This window comes from Osmerus eperlanus, chromosome 2, assembly GCF_963692335.1.
Source record: "Osmerus eperlanus chromosome 2, fOsmEpe2.1, whole genome shotgun sequence".
Classification (NCBI taxonomy): Eukaryota; Metazoa; Chordata; class Actinopteri; order Osmeriformes; family Osmeridae; genus Osmerus; species Osmerus eperlanus.
In genome coordinates, this window is record NC_085019.1 from 9099989 (window position 1) to 9125130 (window position 25142).

Sequence of the window (25142 nt, forward strand, 5' to 3'; positions counted from 1 at the left end):
AATAAAATAAGTGTATGAATCATAATTCTACTACCAAGTCTTTGCTCTTACAATCCAGATTTAGTCATAATGGCATACATTATAAAACATTATCACAAAAACATTATAGGCCTAGCCTATAGAAACGTAGTCTACTCAAGTTATTTTGCGAAAACTATTTTGTTTTACTGTTACTACATTGTTAACCACATTGACGGATCCACTGTATTACACTTGATACCAGGGTGTGGCTGCGGCTGTGTAGGTCAAATTAGACGTGACAGTAAACAGATGCACTTCTAGTTATTGATTATTTGTTGAAATTAGGCCTATTATCTGCACCAACTAGGTAATTTGTATGATCACTTTCGACCAAAGCGTCTGCTAAATAAACAAATGCAGGCTAGGCTACTCACCATTAAATTTGAAGTTGCGCATCTGAAAAATGATTACTCTTGACGGGTCCACTGCTTTTATAACTTCCATTTGATAGCCTACCAACCGGGGGTGTGGCTGTTATATTCCATATCCTGTAAGAAGACTCTTACATCCTGTAAGAAGAGTACACCATCTGGAGAGGAAAAAGAACTGACACAGAAAAGTTTGTGTCTGTAGGCTAAACATATTGTGCTATGCCATAGTTTGATGTTTCGTTGCCTACCAGTTCAATTATAGGAATGTTTTAGGCTATGTAGTCTAGGATATGAATTTTGTTTCACAGGTTTTATAGAGTTATGTAGACCAAATGTGACACATCTGGAACGTAGTCTGCTCACAACAACAGACAGGGGGGGTGGGGGGGGGGGGGGGGTGGTGGTTACGTGCAGGTTGAGGGGGTAGACTACATCATGCGTCCGGATTGCGTCCCGGGGGTGGGGGGGGGGGGGGACCACCTCCCGGAAATGAGTCTCTGCAGGTTGGGATGTCTGCAACAATGCGTGAATAAAACTATAGGTCTATTGAACGAATCTTTTGAATAATAACCGAACGATATGAGTAGCACGGATTGAACGTGAACAGGCTATTTTAGTACCCTATTTAAAAACGAGCAGAGTTTCATGCGGTGAGCCTCTAAAGAAAATATATTCAAATTATCACAGCCTTAACTAAGGATAAAATAAAGTAAATGTTAGCCTGTGCCTAATAGGCTGTGAATTACTACTGTGTTGGTCTGTAGGCCTACTTCAACAGCATACATTTCAAAAGACAACTGTTTGCCTAGACCTCATGTTTAGCACTGCGTCCATAATAAATGGTTTGCATAATAAAATATGGGATTATGTGAAACTCAGATGCACACATCGTAGCCTATTCGTTTACCATTCAGAGCACGGAAACAAATTTGTTGTGAGCCAGCGCTGTTGTCGTCTCTTAAGTCTTTCCTGTTATAGCCTACGACGAGACAATTCACCCAACCCGCAGTGTGAGAGAACACCGAACAAAACACGTCAATTAAATTAATTCAATTTTATTTATAGAGCACTTTCAAAAAACGCATTGGGTACCAACGTGCTGTATATTGAGTTGATAAAATCACATTAAGAATATATTTAAAACCAACAAAGACAGGATAAGTGAAATTGACATAGCAGCCTACAATATATACTGCAATTAATTAAAAGCTAAGCAAAATAGATAAGTTTTTAATGCCCCCTGGAAAGACTCTAAAGACGGAGATGATATCATGGCCAACGGAAGCTCGTTCCAAAGTCTAGGGACTGCCACCGCAAAAGCTCTGTCACCTTTAGTTATAAGGTGAGACCGAGGGACCGACAGACACAGCTGACACACCAGAGCGGAGACACCTTGAATGTTGATGCAAATGTTGATGCAAACTTATTAAAACGTCAGGAAAATACACAGCAATGGGGACGGAGCTAGACTTGGTTTCATATTCGAATATCGACATTATAGTTTCATAGGCTAGTAGAAAAAAACGCTGGAGTGCAGGGGTAAAACTGACACTAAAATGATTGAACATTGTTTCTTCTTGTATATGCATATAAAACCTAAAACTAAATCAAAATGGTTCTAATAATGTCTGCTACTTCCACAATGTTGGGTTTTTCAGAGTAACAGGGTTGACATACATAAATGTAAATGTGAAACTCTATCAATACTGTTACCTAAAAGTCACCCGTTAGGCCTACTTTTGACTGATAACTGTAAATGTACTTATGTTTGAAGTAAAGAAAAATCATCCAACCTGAACATTTTAATTAAATTATGCAGGCATGTATAACATGAATAGATACATTGCTCTTAATTAAGAACCTGTAACATCATGAGATCGCACTGTACCCATGTATTTTTTTCTGATATTTTTCAAAATGGTAAAATAATGAAAACATCTAAAATGACATATTTTTGAGGATTGACCCATAAAATAAATGTCTAAACTTTCACCAACACTTTCCTCAGCCTATTTGTAGATAGTTATCCTTATGAGGACTGAGGGACATTATGTAGTTAGGCTTATGTAGTTATAATGGAGAAAGGAAATACATAGATAAATACATCTATACATTCTGCATCACTGTACAGTGAGTGAAAAATATATATTTACGTTTCCTTTCATATACACAAAAAAAGCATTTTTTGTTATCAAGCTTACACTGAAACCTTAATGTTACAAGCAAGTGTACAAAGTAGAAGTACAAAGTAAAGAGTAATATTTCTATTTGCATTTGGAAGAGAGGCGGAACAACCTGCTGTACCATGGTCCTTGGTTTCAGAAACTTTACATTTACATGTATTCATTTAGCAGATGCTTTTATCCAAAGCGACTTCCACGAGAGAGCTTTACAAAGTGCATAGGACACGCTTTACAACTTCTTGTATTTTCCATACTTCACACCCAAGCCATTTGAGTCTCTTGTTTGTGTGTTCCCAAAATGTGCTTTCAACTGTACCCTTGTTTGCAAATGTATGGATACATTTCTATTCCCTACATATATTCATGTGGTGTAGATATTGTTGACAGTTGCGCCTTTGAAGTCCTCTTCCTGTGTTGGAAGGTGGGGACAATATATGTACTGTAGTCAAGCGTGTGTGGTAGTCTACACCACCACAAAGACTCAGCTGAGTAGGAAGTGGAAATAGAATAGCTGGAACAGACATGAGGGTTAGCTGTCTGAAATGGATACTTATTCTCACACACATCAATTTTGGTAAGAAATCATTTTGATTGTTCAAATTCATCCTAGTAATTGTTTTTTTAATATATATTTTTGGGCATTATTGGGATAAAGCCAGTGTAGAGTGAAAGGAAATGTAGGGGAGAGAGAGGGGAGGTAATTCATACTTTTCATACTTTTCTTTACAAACAAATTGGAACAAATCCCAGGCACCTACAGTAAGGCCTGAGCCTACCTTGGCTAGTTTGAACATCTCTCTAATAATGCCAGGAATCTGTGTCTGTGTATTTTTAGAACTAGTGCACAGTGCCCGTGATGCAGTGAAAGCACTGCACTATCTATCTATAATTCCAGAAATCTGTGTTTCACCGACATCATCGCAGGCACTGTGCCCTATCTATAATTCCAGGATTCTGTGTGTGTCACCAAATTTATCATGGGCACTGTGCACTATCTATAGTTCAAGTAATCTGTATTGTGTGTTTGTTAAGGAAATATTCTGAAGACACTGTGTACTTGGATTGTCAGGATTAACGGATTAATAAAAATTCTTTATTCAATATAAAAGTACAAGACAGAGCACTCTGTGACCAATCTACCGGAGGACACGTATCGCCATTGTTATTCAGCAGAGTGATAAGAATCCTAAAACATAGGCTGTCTCATATACACTCACAGTATCTGGTCATTCTAAACATCTGTTAATCAATATAGACATTGAACACATTCTTCTATACAATGATCTCCTGAACTGAAACCAAACATGTATCTGTGTTCAGTCTTCTTCCTATCATTAGCCCACTCCTAAGACAATATAATCATAGTTGAAACAACATAGCTCAGAACCTGATTCCCAAAGCTCCTCTCCCCAGGTGATAAGAACTCTCATGCTGCATTTCTCTCTAAATCAGGACGTCATAAAACTCCAGAAGTTGATCATCCAAAATGGTCAACTGACCTTTGTGGGGTCATCCCCCTCAGAAATAGGTAATACAGATAGCCATTTAGCCATTTGCCCTATCATAAAAATCCCCCAACAGTTCCTAAGCTTTACAACCTCTCAACTCCTCGACGTCTCAACTTTCTGCAAACTCAGCTTAATTATCTCCCCTTCCTGCAGACAACATAAGTTGATGTTCCAGCATGTTTTGTTATCAATGAACCGCATTTAAAACACATTAATTGTACATCCTAAAATTCTATTACATGTTTCACTGGCATCTTAATCACCAACTAAATCATGGGCACTGTGCAATATTGCACAGTGCCCATGATGCAGTTGCCTATAATAGGATAATTGTAAAAAAATAATTATTACATTAGATCAGTAGACATGAGTTTAAATATATGCATTTAAACTAAATCTATTGTGCCAACCAAGAACTATCAAGCAAAGATATTCTAAATAGTATTATACCGATGGCTGTTTAGGCCTGCTTGGTCATTGTGAATTCGAAAAGTCAATTACAACTTTATTCACACTTTGGAATTTGGTTTTAATGTAAATATCTATTGACTGTAAAAAGTTAGCAGTACAGTTAACTGCCTCAATTTTACACAATACTTATTGGGTCTTTGTTTAGCAAAAAATTACAGTATTATTTAATTCAAACAAAAATACTTGTTCTTCACTCTGCCCAGCCAATCCTGAGATGGTCTTCCTCAAGAGGACTGATGGACAGTCAGTGCAGCTGTCCTGCGTCCCTGACCCTGAGCAGGCAGGACTGGCTCCTACAGGTGTCATCCTGAGCGCAGAGACCTGCCAGGTCCAGAAAGACCTGCTGTCCACGGCTGACAGTGTTCTCAGGATCAGCTCTGCGTACCAAAGTCGTCTGAAAGTCACTGGGGGGATGGACTCTTCACAGCTCAACGTTACCATATCTCACCTGCAGCACTCAGATACAGGTCTCTATGTTTGTGAGTTCACCTACGCAGTCAACAAAAACCCAGACCACCAATCCTTCCCCAAAAACATTTTCCTGTTCATCGAAGTGAAAGGTATGAAAAAATGCGTGCTAGCAATTAACTATATGCTTTCTGCTAGTCTAGCATCTACCGCAGTTTGTGATATGGCCTATCTTTTTAAAGTTGTATGCGTATGTATGTGTTGTGTGCAGAGTGCTCCAGCTACGTTCCTCTACTCTACATCATATCAGCAGCAGTGGGACTGCTTCTCGTCAACCTCACCTGGCTGTGTGCTGTCGAGTGTGTGAGTACAGCTGAATTTACCTCAGCGTAACAAGCAGAGATACACACATCGTTGGAACAAACAGAATGTGGGCCCTGTAAATAACCAATGACTCAAATGTTTTGGGGGGACTTGTCGCTCCGCAACCAATTTAAAATAGAATATGGATGACTCTGAAGAAATGATGTCAGGGTGTAAAAAGGACATGTGCTTATATGATAATATGACATGTTGGTATTTCAGATCAAGATGAGAAACCAACAGAAAACACAGGGCCTTCTTCCGATCTATGAGGAAATGAAGAGTGGGAGGCAGGAGAACGGAAGCCCCCAGAATATCCATCCGGGCTCAGCAAAGCCAGAGGAAACGGACCCCCCTGAGTATACCCAGGTCAGGCATGCACAGAACCACTATGCATGCCCCAGGCCAACAAGGATGGTGAAGACTTAGAGAAATAACCACCCATAAAAACTGTACACAACACTTTTGTAACAGCCAAGAAAAAACTGCAATTTTATTAATTGTTTCAAAGAAGCTCCATATGTCATGAAAACTTGTTTTTTTTTCTGGTGCATGTCATTTAACAATCACATTCTATGAGGAGAAAGAGATATACAGAGAAAAATAAAAAATTACAAGCCACTGACTTTTCATTAAATCTCAGTACAGACATTTTTCCTTAATATTTCAAAAACAAAAAAGGCAAAAAGCAGCCCTAACCCCCCCGCCCCCATCCCACCCCTCATCCCAACAAAACTAGACAACGAAAAAAATTAAACACACAGATGCCCTCAGGGGCAACGGGCTAAAATCCCACAGTGCTAAAGAGTGAGACGCTCATTGGTTTAGGAATACACAGCATGACGATGTAGCGCTAGGTCAATCTGAATCAGGGGGGAGGAAGTAGGATGTGGGGGGTATTGGTGGTGTAGGGGACACTCAGCATGTGAGCCCCAGCCACACTCCCCCTCCCAAAACAAAACACAAACATTTAATCCAAATAAACCCTGCAAATAGATGAGCCACACTGATGTAGGAAACCCCCCCCCCCAACAACACTTGTGCATAGATCATGATCCTTTAGAACCAGCTCGTTTTCAAAAAGTTATCCAAATGAATGCAGAAAACGTTTGTTTTGTAATACCCGAGAGAATTACAGAGAGGAAAGAAAGAGTAATGCACAATGTTCCTGATTCATTCAGGATGGGACCTCATTTAAGAAAATAAAATAAAGATTCCAACATACAGCATTTGCATGTTCTTCACGGTCTTCCTTAACAATCAAAATCATTTACCATTTTTGTTTTTAATGTAAAGCAATTTTTATATATATATTTATATAAAGCACTCCATTTTCATGTAAAGTCCATTATTTGGTTAATATGTAACTGCTACGGATTTTTTTACAAAGGTATTTTTTCTTCTTCTGAAATCCATAACTTTCAGTGCTTAGAATGGTTTCCCCCCCCACAACTTTTTTTCTCATAAAACGTACATTAAAATGGCGTGGAGTTGGTACTCTGGAACCCTGGCCTTCCTGAGACAAGATCCACTTTTTCGTGTGTGTGCAAGATAGTGAGCAATTATGTCTTCTTTTACAAAGGAAAAATATAAACATAAAAACATACAGGCTTCAGATAGTCTATGAAATCAACATCGACATTGAACAAAGAAGTCATCGATCAAATATAACATGACAACACTGTTCGGTCCCAGAGTTCTGAAAGTAGCACAATAATCTTCATTCTGTAAAGTGTTTTGTTATTCTTTTCAATGGAAGCATTTTGTCCTTTTGTTTTTCAAACATTCCCATAGTAAATTCCTTTTCGAACTCCAGAAAAAAGTGTTTGTAAACTGTTGGTGGCCTGGCAGGAAACAAACAACAAACATGAGAAAACTGAAATGAAACTTGAACGAAAGCTAACAAACCAAAAAGGTAGGCACCTCTGAAGTGAGCCTTGTAACCAACTCTCATGTCCTTCAGTCTCTCCACTGCTCCAACTCTGGAGAGCTACAAGTCTCTTCACACCAATCTATGGCCACAGGTCTTGAAAAATACTTTTTTAAAGCTTTTTTTATTTACTTTTAGTTTTTTTTTGTTGCTTTTGTATACATTTTCTGTTTATAATCTGAAAATGGTGCAATACTCAATCATAATCCATTGTTTTTCTTGGATTATTCCACAATGAAAGCCACTATAAGGTAGATAAACATATTACAGATTAAAACACACTGTTATTTTTAGTCCTTGAGTAAACATGTACACATGAACTGTCCCCATCACCCCTCAGTACTCTTGTCTCACCTAGTTCCATCAGCTGGATGAGGGGGGAGGCTGACACTCAGTGCAACGCTAGAGACTAACAACAAGAAACATCAGAATATACTTTTGACAAGCATTAAAAAAAAGGACATCAACAGAAAACTAATATACTGAATTGAAGTCAAATGAGAAATACAGCAGAATCTCTATTCCGCAGTAAATCACAAGCTCACAACCGTTTTAACCTCGCATTGAAACTCTTCTCAAACAGACATTCATCCATCCACACAACACAATACACGCAACCTTGTGCAAACACTCAAAATACAACAGATGCCATTTTTCTTGTTTTTCTTTTTCTTTTTAACACACCAATCTGTTTTCAACAATGCTCATATCTCAAATTTAGTTGACTTTGAACAGATGTTATCAAAAATCTCTGAAGTGTATGAATGAGACAAAACCATTAAAAAAAGTGTTCACATTACATTATTGGCGCTTCCTTTGATTCAAGTATTCGTGTTTTTTTATTTTTGTATTACTCTGATATGTTTATGATCTTCAATCTTCTGGGAAATACGCAGAGAAGGATGCACAGAGGAAGGCTGAAACTAGGGGCAGGGAGAGATTGGGCTTAGGATAAGTGGAAAGAGAGAAACCTAGCCATATACACATATAAACACACATTATGTATTTTAGAGTATATACCTGTATATGAACTAGCATGTGCATATTCAACCCAGGCCCTTAAGAAAGATGATTTTGTCTCGACTCTTTAGGGATACCTGCCCCTGAGCCTCCCTCTGTTGTTCCATGATTGAGAAGCATACTTTGCTAGAACTCCAGTAGCATTTGAGCCCATGCACTTTAAAAAGGGAGAGCCTATGATTTACAATACTAGACACAAGCAGTGGGGGTGGGGTGGCCTCTCAGTGCTGGTGCTGCGCGAATCCTGGGGCGCCTCTGAGAGTTCACCCACCCCAGCCCCACCTCTCCACCCACCTGCCCCCGTATCCCGTGGACAACCAGTGTGGAGTAAAAAATGCAGGTTTTCAGAAACAGGCAATTAGTGATTGTTGCTAATGTCAAGTGAGTCCAAAATGACTCTGGAAGAGGACCTTCCCCCTTTTAAGACTTGCGTACCAGACTGAGATGGTGTCGCCGGCCCTGCTGATGCGATGGGCCCACCTGAACCCTGATCTGGTTCTGTGGAAATGTTCTGGTCCGTGGTGCCCCTTTCAGATTGGAGCTCAGAAAGGAAATCAACACGGTGGATCCAGCGACCCCCGATGGCAGCCCACAGAGCCCCAGTTAAGTGCGTGTGTTTGAGGGGGGGCTGTTTGAGTGCAGGGCACCAGCTCTGCTTTGAGGGGGCACAGCTGAAATGATCTGAACAATTCTTCTGAAGAGGATACTTTTTTGTTGTGGTGTTTGTTGTGGCACAGTGCTTGCTCACTTACACCTTAAGTCTGTAGTGTTACCTCGAAGCTCCTCAGGCTGCTAGCGCCGTTCTGAACACCAAGGAGACAGAACGCACACACACACACCCTAAGCTCACAGGAAGGCGACTGCTGACGCTCTTCACCCACCGGTTTAAAGGACATCAGAGACCATCAGTCTCTGCTTGGTTAATCGCCAGAGGCCTGGATGGCTGGCTAGGTAGGTAGGTAGGTAGGTAGGGGGGTAGACAGTCAGCATAATGTGTGAGTGTGTGTAGTTGATAGTAGATGGCTCTGAAGACACACCTCCTTGACTTTGCATAGAAACGGCAGGCTGCGTCGGTGTGTGTAGTTGGTACAGAAAAAAGTGGTGATGTGGAGAGCCCACGGTACGAGAGACAGGGGAAGGGGGGATACCCCACCGAAGGGTAGAGAGCAGGCTGAGAGAGGAGGAGGCAGCAGGGGCAATAGCAGGGGCAATAGCAGGAGCCTTCCCTCAACTGATGGTTAACCTGCATATCTCCAACCTCCTCCTGGGTCTTAAGTACAACGGCCTCGACCGCACTGAACGCGGAGCCCTCACCATTAGCGAGAGGTTCTCCGTAGAAGTTGCTGAGGTGAGCCTCCACCTGGGAGAGGCCAGGAAGAGAGAGGGGCAGGAGGGCAGATAAACACTGCATTTAAACAACGCCATCAACAGCCATACATCCTTATCATCATTGTCACTATAAAACATGAACACATCATCAACGATAACAGCGAGGTTGACCCTAAGGAAAGGAAAAAAAAATCAAAACAAAAAAACAAGAACAACCAAATCAAACCTCCCTCTGGGTAAAGTGATCCTTGCATGGGAGATAGAAAAGGGGGAGAGTGTGGAGTGGAGGTTGCTGATGACAGAGGCTGGCGCAGTAGCAGTAGTAGTAATAGTAGAAGTTAGTAACAGGAGTGGACCAGTTGTGATGGAGCTGCTCTTGGCCAGGAGGCCCAGGAAGGGCACAGGGCAGGGGGGGAGCCAGTCTGAGCTTCTCCCCAGGGAGGTAGAGGGTGGGGGTGAGAGCTGCTGCAGAGCCCTGGCTGGGGGGCTCCGGGAGCTCGGCAGCAGGCAGGCACTCAATGGCCACACTCATACGGGTTGGCAGGGCCTCCGAGAGAGAAAAGAGAGAGTAAGAGAGAGAAATGGCAATTCTCCCTGGTGATCGTGAAGGCTTCAAGCCTAATCTCCAGATACCAAGGCTAACGTATTTCAGAGTAATGTAACAGTGATATTTACTATGATATAGTTGAGAGGACAAAGAGATAAGAGGAGTTCTTGCTCCAAAATCCTCCACTCAGGTAAAGTCTGTTCTGACATTGTCTTTTTCCCTTCACTTTGCTACCATTTTGTATCCTACCAGGTCCCACATTCTGAGGGAAGGATATATATATATATATATAAAAAAAGGGATTATCGTTTTCACATCCAAATTTACACTTCACACAGAGCACGGAGAAGCCATGTTAGATTGCTTTTGTCTTTGTTTTCAGTCGCTTCTCCACTCTTCTGATTGGTTGGCATTGAAGGAGAAGCTGGGGAGGCTCCTGCTAAGTGCTTTGATAAACCACCTCATTAGAAACCAGGCAAATCTATGTTCCATACGTTTTTGTACCAAATAAAACGAATGAAAAGAAAACAAAAAAGAAAACGCCTCAGTCTTCTCTGTAGTAAGGAACACCTCATATTTTGGTATGCCCCTCCCCTTGCCACTGGCGTGTGTGGGTGGGTACATGCACAAGTGTGTGGGGACAGGAAGTGTCGGAAGTGCTTGGTGGGCCTCCTTGTGTACCAGACTGAAGAGCGTTATAGTTCAGCTACAGCTCCACAGATCTCTCACACACACACTCTCAGAGGGTGGAGGGGTCATAGGGGTCCAGGAGTGTGACCAGATATCCAGTTCTTGAAGTATGTCGTTCCACGCCGTCGCTTCTCTCTGAAAGGATAGGATGGGCAGAGAGAGCGATAGGAACCTGTAGTTTTACCGGCCTTGGTTACATGGACGGTAGGTAGGGGTCTGTGGCCTATATTGCACGTCACTTGAAATGGTGTGGGTTTCCTGTCAGACACCAGTGGACCACATATGACTGAGGTCATCCACAGTCAGAGAAATTAGCTGGGCTTCCGGTCGTCCTTGAAGAACACGTTGAGGTTCATCCCAAAAAAAAGAAAGTGTTTCAGTTTAATAAAAGCAGTGGTTAGTTAAAACTTTCCTACGCACCCTCCCCCACAGAAAAGATTGACACATTTGAGAAACAAGGTTCTCTCAGCGTAACTTTGCAATGACAAAAATACAACGCATGACAAAATGGCTTGAATGAACAAGGCAGAACAGAGTTGCATCAATCCCTTTAAGAGTTGCAGGTGTGGGGGTGGGGCATGCTTAGCGACAGGGGGCTTGAGCTGCCAGCGGTACCGCCCCCGCCCAGCCATGTCCACACCCCCCCCTCCTCTGATTCGCTGGCTCAGAAATGAGTGTGCAGTTTCTCAGTACATTTTCTTCAGTATGTACGGAGTGACTGGAGGTTAAGGCTAGTATTAGTGCTGAGAACACAAACATGAAGTCCTGACCGCAAGGACGTTCTAGAACCCTCCGACGGGCTTGCTTTGGGAATGATGCCTTTCCTCTGAGGTGTCCGGTGACTGCCTCCGGGGGTGGAGGCAGATAGTGAGAGGAGTGAGAGTTTTGAGGATGGCAGCTCGTTTGTGTGTCAATTCGACTAAGATACACGTCTGACGTGAAATCTTTTTACATTTTTTAATCTTTTTTTAATTTATTTTGAAGTATGTAAGAAAAAAGTTATCTTTCCTTTGTTGAGTCAAAGACCTCCTCCTGCTTCTCCGAAAGTAAAGTTGAGCACTGTAACCAAGTCTCTTGCCGCCGAAGGACAAAAAATCTAATTAAAAAAAGAAGATACAACAAAACGACAAATGACGTTTTTCAGGAGGAGTGGAGGAGGGTCAGCAGCGTAGACACTGAGTTTGACCTCAGCCTCTCCTTCACTAGTCCACCCACACTGATTATCACCACAATGATTTGCAAAGTCTTTGCTCCTGTGTGTGTGTTTGGCCTGGGCTCCATGTCTCTACATGGACTCCCCGCTCAGAAGATCCCCAGGCAGCAGCGTGTTGATGGGGGTGGGGCTCCCCATGACCCGCCCCTCCTCCCCGCTGGGAGGCCCCCATAGGCTGGAGTACTGCGGCACGCCGCCCCATAGAAGCTCTCCACCCGTCTTGGGGCCGCCTCCTCCGAGGCAGCCGCCGCCGCCGCTGTTCCAGTGGCCAATGGGGTGTTGGGCTCCGTGCCCGTTCCCGCCCATCCGCGTCTGATTGGTGCCTGGGTTTGCCTGCCAGCTGGTGGTCGCCCCGAGAGACTGGCCCTGTGCAAAGAAGCGATTCACTTCCTCCTCCCCAGCAAATTCAGCCAGGATGGTGGTGTTCCCCAGCACACACCTGGAGAGACGGAGGGAGAGTGAAAAGTGACGCACTGCTTTATGATGGTGGTAAAGCAAAGTTGAACTCTCATACTTGGGCACCTGGAATTCTAAGAGTGCGCGTGTGCGACAGTGTGTCTTACATGTGCAGGGACTTCTGGGCTTTGGCGGCCTCGTCCTTGGAGCTGTAGCGCACCAAGGCGTTGCCCTGGGTCAGGTTGAGGTGGAATGTGATGAGGGGGCCATGCTGCATGCACAGCGTCCGCAAGGTGGAGCCGTCAATCTGGAGAGCACACACACACACGCACCCACACACACGTACCCACGCACACACAGACGCACCCACACACACATACACACACACACAGTGTTACACACACACAGTGTTACAAGGGAGTGAAAAGGCTTAGAAATACATGTCTATGAATGGGGTGAGTGCATGGGGTTGACGGCTGATACCTGTGGAGTGAGGTTTCTAAGAACCAGCCAGCTACTGGTCCTGGTGGAGCTGTCTGTACTCCATGTGGTACCTGCTGAGAGAGAGGAGGGCAGGAGGGAGAGAAAGAGAGAGAGGGATGGGGGGAGAGAGAAGAGAGGCAGGCGAAGGGAAAGACAGACACAGAGGGAGATGGAAACAAAACAGAAAGGCAGCGAGTGAGTTCACCACTTAGCTGTACCAGATGCACACTGTGCATGGAGACCACAGTCAGTGGAGGCGTGTCCGCCCACGGCACAGTGGGGTTATCTGGGCCTTGTCAACCCTGTTTGCTTTCCCCAGAGGAGTGCCTAGTCAGAGTTGGGGCCCCGTGAAAGAGCTGACAGCTCCGTAATAGACAGGACGCCTGCACACCATGTTGCACCTCAGCAACCTGACCATTCTTTCAAAACTCCTACTGTCAGGACCGTTCAATCATGAACATGGAAACTAGACGAGACGTTGTTTGTGTGTGTGTGCGCTCGGTGTCCGGGCTGAGGGGTACCTGAGGTGTAGGAGCTGCTCCAGCCCTGGGCCAGGCCCAGGGAGTTGCCCCCCCAGGTGGAGGAGGGGGGCTTGGTGTTGGTGAGGCCCGGCGGGGGCCTGGAGGGGGCCGTGGTGTTGCGGGGCCCCTGGGGCACCTTCCACAGCTCGTGGGACAGGGAGGCCTGGGTGTGGGAGATGGGGCCTGGGGACCAGGTGGACTTCATGTCTGACAGTTTACCTGAGAGGCAGGGGGAGAGTGAGAGAGCGAGAATGCGTATGTGAGGGAGAGGGAGGTGTAAAAACAGTGGAAATGGGAGGTAAAGTTAGTTTACGTATGTTTTTATTACATTTGAACACTTATTCATGAGAATGTATGAAAGAGCTTGATTCAAAGACATCTCTAACAGAGGGTCTGTCCATGCTGAACATATGGTTTACAGGGAGACTGAACACTACAGGGACAAACCACGCAGGAGATCATTCCCCAAAACACACCATAACACACTGCAGCCAGGCAAGTTATTATAGAACACTTCTGTTTTTCCTGGGTTTAACAAAACACGGCCTTGACTCTCACACACACATTCACCAGTGTGTGCGTGTGGGCCAGTGTGTGCGTGAGCCAGTCATGGTGGAATTGTACTTCACCGACCCTGTGGTGGTGGTGTTTAAAAAAAGTGTGTGTGTATATGTGAAAGAAAAAGACACACACACACACTTATTTAAAACACCACCACAGGGCCAGTGAAGGAGAGTTACAGCTCAGTGCATGCCTTGGTCACAGCCTGATGACCTTCTGGGAACACTCATCCATCTGCCCCCAGCCCTCTGCAATGTTCCCATGCTACACACAAACATGGGGGGGGGGGGAGAGGGGCACCACTACACACTGCGTAGAGTTTGAGCAGGGGCACAGCTTAGAGTGGATGGGGGGAGGGGGCACACTAAACCAGATGCAGGGTAAGGATGAGAGAGGGTGGTCTGTCTGTGTGTACCTGGGTCGTCCGTCTCCGGGGACGACAGAGAGAATGAGCTAGAGTAGGCACTGACGGGCCAATCAGGGGCTGGAGGCAAAGCCTCGTTCTGAGATGAGGTGGGGGAGGAGCCTATGGCGGGTCCGGCAAAATGAAGAGCAAAATAAAGAAAAACAACAGAAAACAAACAAAAGAAACACAGAGCAAAGAAAGAGTTTGGAGGGAAAGGAGAAAAAGGAAAGAAAATGAAGTGAAGGAAAATAATCCCTAAAAGTGATGGCGTACTGCTAGTTTCAAAGGAAGGGTTGGGTAGAAGTGTGGCAGAGTTATACACACACACACATGGGTATGAGAAATAAAAAGAGAGCAAAAGTAAAGGGAAAAGAAGCCCCCTCCTTTGGATAGAAGATTGTATAAAAAGGGTGAAAGACTGAACACTATCCACCACCAACATTCTATAACAGCAAGGAATGCACTGTCTGTGTTAGACATGATCTCCTACTCTCCCTCCCTCCCTCCCTCCCTCCCTCACCTCCCTCACCTCCCTCCCTCCCTCACCTCCACTGCGGTCCCGGAGCAGGTAGCGGTTGACGTCCTGGATGTTGGTGTTGATGGTGGGCCCGCTGGGGACGCTGCCCGGGGTCATGTTGGGGTCGTTCTCCGGGTCGATGTTCTGCAGGCCCTTCCAGGGCACTCCGGGACAGAACTCTGAAACACAGCACGAGCCACAGGTTTCACAGAGGAACTGGACTATCACCGGAGGACTACGCTGCCTGAATACTGACACCATCATCCACCATCCAAGTTCAGGCTCATGCTGTCTTGACAGCGCCAGACCCAAGCTACTGACCTGGAGGCCAGGTGATGTTGGTGCCGTTGGCCATCTTGTCGTTGGAGGTCTTGCCCTGGCCCCAGCTGTCCGGGGGCACCAGGGGGCTGGTGGGGGAGTCCGAGCCGGGCATCATATTGTAGGGGCTGTATGAGTCATCCAGGGGGGGCTTGCCTGGGGGGCAAAGATTGGCACCTAATGCACATGCACACAGACATAAATCCTTCAAAACAGTGGGATGGGATGTAATCGTACAACATAGATATGCCACACCTGACAAAGGTCGTACAACATAGGTCAAGCTAGACAGAAACTTTGTTGCGACTATGTTTTCACATCCTATTTGGCCATCTTTCCCTGGAGTATGGGAGTGTTCCCATGATGGCTCACCGTGCTTCCCCAGGTTGGACTCCAGGGGGGAGGAGCTTCCCGAGAGACTCTCCATGGAGTTGGGGTGTGTCCACTGGGATAGGCGGGACTGGGGCTGGGGGGGCTCTTTCATGGACAGACCCCCCACCTCCATGCAGTTTACATTCATGTTAGGATTCAGTCCAGCTGAGGGTGGGAGGGAGAGGGGCATTAATCATCAAGGTTATATAGAGGTTATATATCCCCCCCAAAACGCAGAAAGGAATGTATAATTGGACGTTGTTTGAAGAATAACATACTTATCAGACATCAGCCCTACGGCTACACTTAGCTCGATAAGATGCTGTGCGAGGCGGAGCGACTGAAGCACTCACAGAGAGGGTAAGGGCTGTAAGAGTTGGGAGAAGACTGCGGCTCTTTGGTCTGCAGGTCGGGTAGGCCCGGAGCCTGGGGGTGTCCCGGGAAGGAGTCCAGGGCCGATTTGCCGGCGCTGTGGCCGGCGTGCAGGCCGGAGTGGGAGGGGGGCTGCTGCTGCTGTTTCATCAGCAGGGCCTGGGCCAGCTGGCGTTGGTGCTGTTGGATCTGCTGCTGCATGTTATTGATTGTACGTGCAACCTGGAAGACAAACGCACGCGCACACAGAACAAGGTCAGCTTCTGGCAATACCAAGGGAGAGTTCTATCGGACTGTATTTAGATGAAGCAGGAGGAGGAAGTGAGGTAGAGAGAAGGCTGCAGGGGAGAGACACTGACTTGCTGCTCTTGTTGTCGGATGGGGCCGGAAACATTGCGCTGGGCCTGCAACATCTGCTGCTGAATTTGTAAACGCTGGTAAGCCTGGAGGGGACCAAGATCACACACATCCCTGTACATAACCGCACGCACGTGTGTTGCTGAGGTGAATACGCAGTACAGAGGTGTGTATGGAGTGAGAAGTGTGTGTGTGTGTGGTAGAGAGAATGGAACTCACCAGTTGCAGCTGGTAGAGTTGGTTCAGAAGAGTCATGTGTTGAGGGTTTATTGGTGAGGTCAAAAGTGCAGGATTCAGACCAATGTTTTTTGCGGCAAACTGTAAGAGCTGTGCTTGAACCTGAGGAAGGGAGGACACACACACAAAAAAAAAAAAAAAAAAAACGTAAAGAAAATTGTGCATGGCCCTGTGTCTGTACATGGGCTAGTGTGTGTGTGCGCGCGTACCTGAGGGGAGATAAACTGAGGCACTTGAGCGCGTAGACTAGGCTGGGAGGAGCTGAGAGGTGGCACTGATGGCTGGGGAGCAGGCGGCAGCTGCTGCTGCTGCTGCATGGCCCGGGCTTGTGCTGCTCCACTACTGCCAAACATTCCACTCTGCATCTGGGGGCAGCCGCAACGCAAGACACGTCAAAGTCTCGACAGCCATTTCTGTGTCTCAGTTTATCTGCCTTTTGTGGTGAGTTTAACGTTTGAGGGTAGGCTTGTGCGTGTGTGTGAATGTGTGTGTGTGTGCGTGTATTAGGGGCTGGCAACTACCTTGTCCAGGAAGGGGCTGCGGTCTGAAGAGGGGAGGGGGGGGCGGCAGGCCATGGGCTTGTTGATGAGGCCGTTGTTGTAGTCGGACATGCCTCCCATCCCCCCGCGCTTGTCCAGCTCGGTCTTCTTCTCCAGCAGGGCGCTCATGGCCTGGTCCAGGTTCATGTTGTTGCTCTTCAGAGCCTCCTCCGCTGGATCTCTCTGCACGGAGGAACACACACGCATGCACACATATACACACACACACGCGCACACCCACACACGCATGCACGCCCACACACGCGGACACACACCCACGGCCACAAACCCACAAACAAAACAGTGTCAGTGTCACACCCACAACTCACACAGACGCACTCTGACTAGCTCTGAGGCAAGCGCTTCCTGGTCTGGTGGCTGAGACGGACACTCACAGGGAAGCCCATGTCAGTCAGCTGCTTGGTCAGGCGGCTCATGATCCAGGCGTCCTCCTGCTTGCTCGGGACCTTCCCCTGGGACACAGAGACATGTTCACGGCCCACTGCTTGTCGAGAGACATGTGCTAGGTACTTGAGTGAACGGCCTGATTTGAACCGGAGGCAAGTCCTATAGTTAAATCATAGTTGGTCGTTACAAAACCATGACGTGTCGTGTGTGTTAGCAGTGGAGCGGTACCTTGGGAGGGCCCTTTTTGGGTCCGTTGCCCCAGGAGTTGTTCTCCTGGGAGGCGGTGCTGTTCCACATGTCCCCGTCGTCAGTGTCCCACTGGCCCCCTGACATACCCATCTCTTCCCCTCCGCCACCCCAGCCGTCTTGCATAGATTTGGGGGCTGTGGAACAAGATGTATGCGGGACACCTTCATGGAATGTTCTAGAATACTCTCAGTCCTTAATTCGAAATATTTTCCTGATGACAGTGTGTGGAGTTTGGCATTGTACACGAACGCTCAAACGAATTAGGTGACTTCCAAGGTAATCTAGCAGCAGACGTTCTAGCAGACTAAATGCAGTGTGGTCTGCCTGCCACCAGGAGTCAGTGTGACAGCATGCTCAGTCAACGCGCCAGCCTTGCCTTGTCCTTGACCTGACTCACAACTGCATCAAACTTCAATAGTGGGCAAACAAACAAATATCTGAGAATTTACCCAGAGTGACCACGATTTAGGCATCGGGGCTGATCTGATTTCCAGCAAGTGTCATATGTTGTGGTGTTCTGACCTGGTTTGCAGGGTGCAGGTCCGAGGGGAGGGTTGCCCCTGCCATAGGTGTCGGGGCCGTTGTCCCCCCAGCCCCCGTGACTGCCGGTGGGCTTGCCCCAGGCTGACGTCCCGTTGTCCAGGCTGACCGGGGGTCCCGCAGGCTCCCCCCAGGAGGGCTCGGCTTTGGAGTGGGAGGCGGGTGGCTCTCCCCAGCCTAGGAGACAAGACGTGAACTTTACTGACGTGTCGAAAACTCAAACCACCACAAACCAGTGCATGTGATGGTCGTTCCCACAGAAGCGGGCATAGGCTTCGTATGTCTCGGGGTAGGAGAGAGAGGAAAGGACGGCCTGGGCCTCGTCTGCACCAGCTGTCTTGGGAGAGTGCCCCGTCTGTCTGTGCCAGGGACAACTCCATGAGAAGGAGCCGAAACCCAATTGAATTAGGCACATGTTAAAAATGAACTGTGCAAGAATGGACTTAGAACGGCATATTTATTACTTCCAGACTCGGTCGGTGTACATATGAAAATTTGACTGATGTAGTCCAAATGTGCAGCAACTGCCAGAAGCTCGAGGCGAAAAAGTAGGAATCTGTGGAAGTACCGAGACTGTGTGTAATGCCACATCCCAAACAGTAGGGGGTGTGTGTGTGTGCCCAGTCTGAGCTACCCACTCCTCCTCTCGTCTCAAACTACTGACAGATGGCAGCTCCACTATAATCACACACTTCCTCACCCGTCTCAAATGTTTGCTGTGAATCGCTATTTTCACAAGCCCGTTTGTAAACAGCATTCTTGGGCTTCCTCCGCTGGCCACGTGAGGTGGCCAGGGTTACGCCCCCCCCCCCCCCCCCCCCCAGGCTGTTGTTGTGAAAATGGAGATGGACCGAGAGGGAGGAGGAGCCAGCGAAACACTGATTTGTTTATTCAACTACATGCAAATCCATGGGGCACACAAGGTCAATATCTTGCCTTTGCGGGGGTTTGGTAGCAATGAGCTTAATGTTCGTGAACTCCGGAAAACCAGCTCAATCATTAGGCAATCCCAGTCACACAAACAATTTTCTGTTGTATCCCGTGTGAATCCACTAAAATAACCATGTCTTTCACCTTAAGTCATCATTTTATACAGCATCTACAGATTGTAAACCTAAAGACTAAAGAGAACTAGACAACAATATGTTATGTGGAGCAGTCCTCTTGGACTTTACAGCAGCATTTGATCTCCTTGAACATAAGCTTCTTCTGGAAAAACTGGTGTGCTACGGCTTTAAACCATCTGCAGCTACCTGGATGGGAAGTTACTTATTAAATAGATCACAGAGTCACTCGGACAGTGTGTTGGTGGACAGTGGAATTCCACAGGGAAGCTGTCTAGGCCCACTAATGTACTCGATCTTCACTAATGATCTACCTCAAGTATTAAGAAGTGCAAATCTAAGTATGTACGCAGATGACACTACTGTATATGCAGCAGCATAACAGTAGAAGAACTGACAGTTGTCCTAAACAGGGAGCTAAGGTCCATTGGAAAGTGGGTCTGTGAGAACAAGATGGTTCTCAACTTAGCTAAAACAAAAAGCATCATCTTTGGGTCTAATCATTCTCTTAGAGCAGAGCCAGAGCTTAGACTGTGCATAGATGGAACTTCCATCAAACAAGTAAAGGTAACTAAGCAATTGGGAGTCACCCTAAATGATAAACTGTCCTGGTCAAAGCATATTGACACTATTGTCCATAAAATGGGCAAAGCACTAGCTGCAGTTAGACGATGCAGAAATCATCTTACACCTGATCTAAGAATACTGGTAGTTAGCTCTCTTGTTCTGTCACAGCTGGATTATTGCCAGATAGTATGGGCAAATGCCACCAAGAAAGACCTGAATAGATTACAGCTTGTACAAAACAAGGCTGCACGCTTTGCTCTACAGTGTCCTTACAGAACCAACATACAAAGTATGCATGCCAGTCTCCACTGGCTAAAAGTTGAAGACAGGATGATAGCTGCACTTCTTTTGTCAACATGGCGCCTCTTGCAGTCTAAAACACCAGCTGATCAGTATAGGCAACTAAATAAAAATGTAGCCTCACATAGCTATGCCACTAGATGAGCAATAGAAGGTAGGTTGTCACTCCCCAGAGCTAATACCAATTTTCTTAAACAAACTATGGGATACAGGGCCATGAAGTCATGGAACCTACTACAGACGGAAATTATAAACATGACACGTAAACGTATGTTCAAAAAGCAAATAATGAAACACTTGGGTACAGCATACTTGTGACACCAGATGGTGATATACTGTACAGAAATGTGTAGTACTCTCTTACATGGTTTGCAGTTTACGCTTCTATGGAATTGGATATGTCAGTGTTTTATATCATGACAAAGGTAAAATTGCATAACCACTAGGTACATTTTTTATATTTGTAATGTAAAATTGTATGATCATTATTTTTATGTATTTTAACTTTTGATACTTGTAATGTAATGTATGTTTTAAATGTTAGATATTGGTATTGTAATGTATGTTTCACATGTTTGTTGTTAGTATGTAAGTCTTATATGTGGACCCCACTAAAAGTATCTCTGTTTTAGGGTAGAGCTAATGGGGATCCTTCTAAATAAAAATACAAAAATAAATAAAAAAAGACTGCCAGAAAGAGAAGTAACAATTTAGTCTATAGCAGGGTTAAGTGATGATGGAAGGGAAGGGTATTCTTTCTCCTTGCCAGAACCACAATGACAGTGAGTTTCTTACCTGGAGCCATGAGGGGAGGTCTGCTGTGTGGAGGTCCAGCCAGGTGAGGTCCAGCCAGGTGAGGTCCTGCTGTGTCCATGGGGCCGCTGTTGCTTCCGGGGTTCTGAGGGTTGTGGCCGTGGCTCTGCAGGGGTGGTGGTGGACCGTGGTAGGGGTGAGCGTGAGGGTGGTTGTTGATGTTGTTGACAGGCCCTGGGGGCTTGCTGCTTCCTCCTCCACCAGGGGGTGCTTTGCCCTTGGCTGTCCCAGGGTTGTTCTTGTCCCACAGGTTGACTGCCTTGTTGTAGGCGGTAGGGTCGCCCCAGGCTGAGGTACCGTCGTCGATTTCCATCTTGCGTCGGATAGAAGGTGGGGAAGGCTCCTCCCAGCCGGTGGGCTCTCCTCCTCCTGAAGGGTCCGGCTTGCCGCCGCCGCCGCCCCCCCAACTGGAGGCTCCGCCCTGCTTCACTGAGCCAGTGCCCCCCCATGAGCCCATGCTCCCCCCTCCTCCACTATTGCCATTGGGCCCCTCCTGGGGCTTGCCCCCCCATCCTTGGGCAGGGCCACTGGGGCGCGGGGCCCCTGTGTCTCCCCAGCCCCCTCCTCCTCCACCCCCACCACTACCACCTGCTCCAGGTCCAGGACCAGGTCCAGGACCAGGTCCAGGACCAGGTCCAGAACCAGGTCCAGAACCAGGTACAGAACCAGAACCAGCCACTCCTGGGCCAGGCTTACCCCAGCCTCGGGAGCTTTCCTTCCAGCCTCCTGCCTCTCCCTCCCAGGGTGGGTTTGAGGGGGTGTTCTTCTTCCCATCTCCAGGTTCTCCCCAGTCTCCTCCATTGTTATTACCACCACCTCCAGGACCATTGCCCCATCCTTGGGATGGCTTGGCCTGGTCTCCCCATCCCTGGGGCTTACTGGCCTTGCTGTGAGGTTCGTCCCTGCTGGGGGACTTCTCCTCTCCCCAGGACTGGACTCCACTTTTGGGGATGTTGGTACCATGGCCCCCTAGTGGAGGGTTACCCCAGCCCCCTGGGCCATTGTTGGAGGGCTTCTTGATGCTGGCGGGCTCTCCCCAGCCAGAGTTGGCTGGGTTGGTGGTAGGCATACTGCCGCCCCACCCTTGGGCACCCTGAGGACCAGGCCCCTCACTCTTGCCACCCCGTTCAGCCCTGGGAGGGGGCCCGAGGTTGGGAGGCCCTTGGGTGTCTGTGGGGGTGTTGGGGCCCGAACCCCAAGAGTCGGCCCCCGAGTCATTCTTGCTTTTGAGGCGAGCGGCCTCCTCCATGTCCCAGGTGGTGTGCTGGCGGACAGGGGTCTGGCCCCAGCCTGTGTTGCACAGCACCCGGGGGTCCAGGTCAGGGGTGGGCAGCAGCGGGGCTGGCTCATCCCTGGTGGGGCGGTCGCGATGGCGTGAGTGCCCATCGGCACCATCACTGCTGCTGCCCTCACTGGCACCAGCGTTGCTCGGTGCTCGGTTCCAGGAGCTCGCCTGCTGGTCCTGGGGAGGGGAGCCTGGGGCCTCCCAGCCAGGGGCCTCCCCTGATGGCCGCTTGCCCCACTCTCCACTGGCCTGGGTCCCCCAGCCTCCTCCGCTGCCTCCTCCGCTGCCCCATCCGGACCCAGAGTCCCAGCCCAAGGCCTCCTTGGCAGAGGCAGGCTTGGGGTCTTCGTTGCTGCCCCACACAGAGCTGCCCTCTTCTCCGTTGACCTGGGGAGCTCCGGGCGGGGGCATGCCCATGTGGCCCCCCCCCCAGCTGGACAGACTGTGGATGGGGCTGGGCGGCTCTTGCTTGCTAGTGTGATTTGGTCCGTCAGTGTTAAGATTCGGAGGTTCGGTGCTGAAAGACACATTCGTGGAAGGGGAGGAGAGAAGCTCCATGGGGTCGGAGGGCATAATGCCGCCCCAGGCGCTGCCGCTTCCCGTCAGGTTGCTGTTGGCGCCGCCCACGGCTCCAGCATTGCCGTTGGTGTTTCCCTGGGCGGATGGGGCGCCGGGCGGGTTACAGAGACTGGGTGGGGGTTGAGGAGGGGAGTTGGCTCCCCCCGAGCTGCCTCCCCCAGCGCCGCCCCCATCATGCCCCAGCACAGGCCAGGCCGAGGGGTTGGCGTTCGGGTTCAGGTTCAAGTTAAAATTGCTGGCAGACGAGGAGCCGGAGCCCCAGCCCGGGCCTCCTCCCATTGGCCCGTCGCTCTTGCCGTCCCCGCCCCCCACTGAGGACTGAGGAGAGCAGTGGGAGGGCACGGGCCCGGATCCCCAGCCACGATTGGCTGCGGCCTGGCTGGATACCACGGCGGCCCCGGTGTGATTGGCTAGGCCAGGCGCAGAGCTGGCTTTGCTGCTGGGGTGGTTGGCAGGGAAGTGGCCAGTCTGGCCGTTAGCCCCCGTGGCCATACTCAAACTACTGCTGCTACTGCTGGCCGGTCCACCTGCGTCAGTGTCCACCCCGCATCCTCCTGGAAGGGTGTGGCGGCTCTGGCTCTCGCTGCGGCAGATAGAGGGCCACGCCTCTGTGTCGTTTTCGGCGATGATTAGTTGATCCCAGCTGCTGTGATTGGTGGAAGCTGTGCTGCTAGGGATACTCCGATTGGTTGGTGGCTGTCCCCAGTGGGGGTTCTCATACTGGGCTCCCAAGCCACTCTGTGGGGGCGGTTCTGCAGAACATGGAAGGCAAGAGGGGGAGAGGAGGAGGTCACAAACATATACAGCGCTGAAGACAGGATTCCATGGTAACCATTAGGGCATCTCCATATAAGAATCGGGAATGCGACTTTACTAAGTAGCCATGATTGTGAATATCAAATGCAAGAACACGACCGTCAATTCTCAGACCATCAACACTTTTTTAGGTGCGAGAGAACACTGGTATGAATGCGACAACTATAGCCTTAGTGAAACTGCACAGGTCCCCATCTCCCACTGGCCTCATCAGCCTCCAAGACTGGACCTCCTCTCAGGAAGAGGTGCAGGACCCTCCAGTCGAGGCACACTGAGGCTGGGGGTCATAGGTCCACACATCCTGGTCTGCCTGGAGCCCAACTCGGTCTAGCTAATCCCCCTGGCGCCCACAACAATTACTCCACCATCGGTGGTGGTGATGTTGTTGTTTTCAGTGAAGCTACACATGCCTCTTCGACTCTGCACGCACACACACACCCACACCCACACAATCACAGCTGACGGCAAGTCTACGTAGTGGTGGAAAGCCACAGCCTTTTGTGCAGTTAAACGTCTCTCCCACAGCAAGGTTCGCTCTGTTACGACAAGAAGGAGAGGGGGAGGGAGGCGTAAGTGAGGAGAAGAGGGCCAGTGTGTTCCTGACACAGCAACCGTTCCTCTGTGGCATCGCCGTGCAGCAAAGGGCGCCATTTTCTCAAAGCTGAACGACAGCCAAAAAGCCTGGAAGCCAGCGCCTGTATCTGCCTCCCATCTCCATTTCCACAGCTGAACACAGTGCCCTCTGCAGCGGGTTAGTCACAGTGTCCGACCACCACCGAAATGCTGTTGCTTATTTTTTTTATTCTCTCTCTCTCTCCCTCTCTCCCTCTCTGTCTCCCTGGGATTATCTAAGCGGCGTGTGCAGAAACGGACAAGCTGCAGTGAGACCGTCGAGGACAGACGGAGAGAGGAGAGGAAGACTGGGGGGTTAAGAAGGCGGTGGGGCGAGAGGCACAGCGAAAAGAGGGGGGGGTCAAATACCTGAGCATAAGTGCCCCCCCCCCCCCATCCAAGGGAGCGCTAGCGCAAAGCGGTGGCGGCCATCCCTGCCCGTCTCAATATGTCTGCTCGGCTCGCCAGGCTCCCTCGGCTCAGCTCTGAAAAGCTGCCAAGAAGCTGCGGCTCTTGCGCGGCATGAGAGAGACGGCACACTACCCCCCCCCGCCCCCCCCCCCCCCCCCAAAAAAAAAAAATCCTCCTGCTCCTCCTCCCTTCGTCCCACACAGCTTGGCAGTGTCTCCCCCCTCACTTTCCCAGAGCAAAAGGGGGGGGGGGAATGCAGAGTGCTTTTCGCAAAATAAAACAAAGAGGGGGAGATTCCTTTTAATGTCTCCACTCCTCCCCCCCCCCCCCATCTCCAACTCTCAGCCTTTCTTCCCTCAGAACTG

General features: G+C 48.5%; 2 protein-coding genes across 4 annotated transcripts in view; one reads left to right on the top strand and one right to left on the bottom strand.

Annotated features, from left to right (window-relative positions):
• The first annotated feature begins 2808 nt into the window (after positions 1 to 2808).
• Positions 2809 to 6270, top strand: LOC134012111 (uncharacterized). Of its 3 annotated transcripts, none has more exons than XM_062451767.1 (4): positions 2809 to 3149; positions 4758 to 5114; positions 5234 to 5325; positions 5548 to 6270. In XM_062451767.1, the coding sequence occupies exons 1-4, from the start codon at positions 3098 to 3100 to the stop codon at positions 5752 to 5754; spliced, it is 708 nt and encodes a 235-aa protein (XP_062307751.1). In that variant the 5' UTR covers positions 2809 to 3097; the 3' UTR covers positions 5755 to 6270. The 3 variants fall into 3 exon arrangements, with proteins under 3 accessions (XP_062307751.1, XP_062307771.1, XP_062307760.1); XM_062451787.1 differs by having other exon boundaries at positions 4758 to 5021; XM_062451776.1 differs by lacking the exon at positions 2809 to 3149 and adding an exon at positions 3552 to 3988.
• Positions 6271 to 7372: 1102 nt separating this feature from the next.
• The window catches only part of tnrc6c1 (trinucleotide repeat containing adaptor 6C1), a 39744-nt gene continuing 21974 nt past the window's right edge, over positions 7373 to 25142 (bottom strand). The window contains 17 exon segments of the mRNA XM_062451800.1: positions 7373 to 12493; positions 12618 to 12757; positions 12934 to 13007; positions 13455 to 13673; positions 14431 to 14541; positions 14968 to 15117; positions 15260 to 15433; positions 15629 to 15793; positions 15982 to 16222; positions 16360 to 16443; positions 16577 to 16696; positions 16804 to 17316; positions 17529 to 17606; positions 17770 to 17924; positions 18313 to 18507; positions 21057 to 21635; positions 21747 to 23690. Coding sequence (XP_062307784.1) covers positions 12127 to 12493; positions 12618 to 12757; positions 12934 to 13007; positions 13455 to 13673; positions 14431 to 14541; positions 14968 to 15117; positions 15260 to 15433; positions 15629 to 15793; positions 15982 to 16222; positions 16360 to 16443; positions 16577 to 16696; positions 16804 to 17316; positions 17529 to 17606; positions 17770 to 17924; positions 18313 to 18507; positions 21057 to 21635; positions 21747 to 23690 — 5309 coding nt within the window. The 3' untranslated portion in view covers positions 7373 to 12126.

Bases quoted from the DNA above. Each gene is read 5' to 3' on its own strand.
- LOC134012111 (XM_062451767.1), top strand. From the start codon at position 3,098: ATGAGGGTTAGCTGTCTGAAATGGATACTTATTCTCACACACATCAAT. The intron at 5,115-5,233 runs GTATGAAAAAAT...TGTTGTGTGCAG, and splicing joins CCTGTTCATCGAAGTGAAAG to AGTGCTCCAGCTACGTTCCT. The intron at 5,326-5,547 runs GTGAGTACAGCT...TTGGTATTTCAG, and splicing joins GGCTGTGTGCTGTCGAGTGT to ATCAAGATGAGAAACCAACA.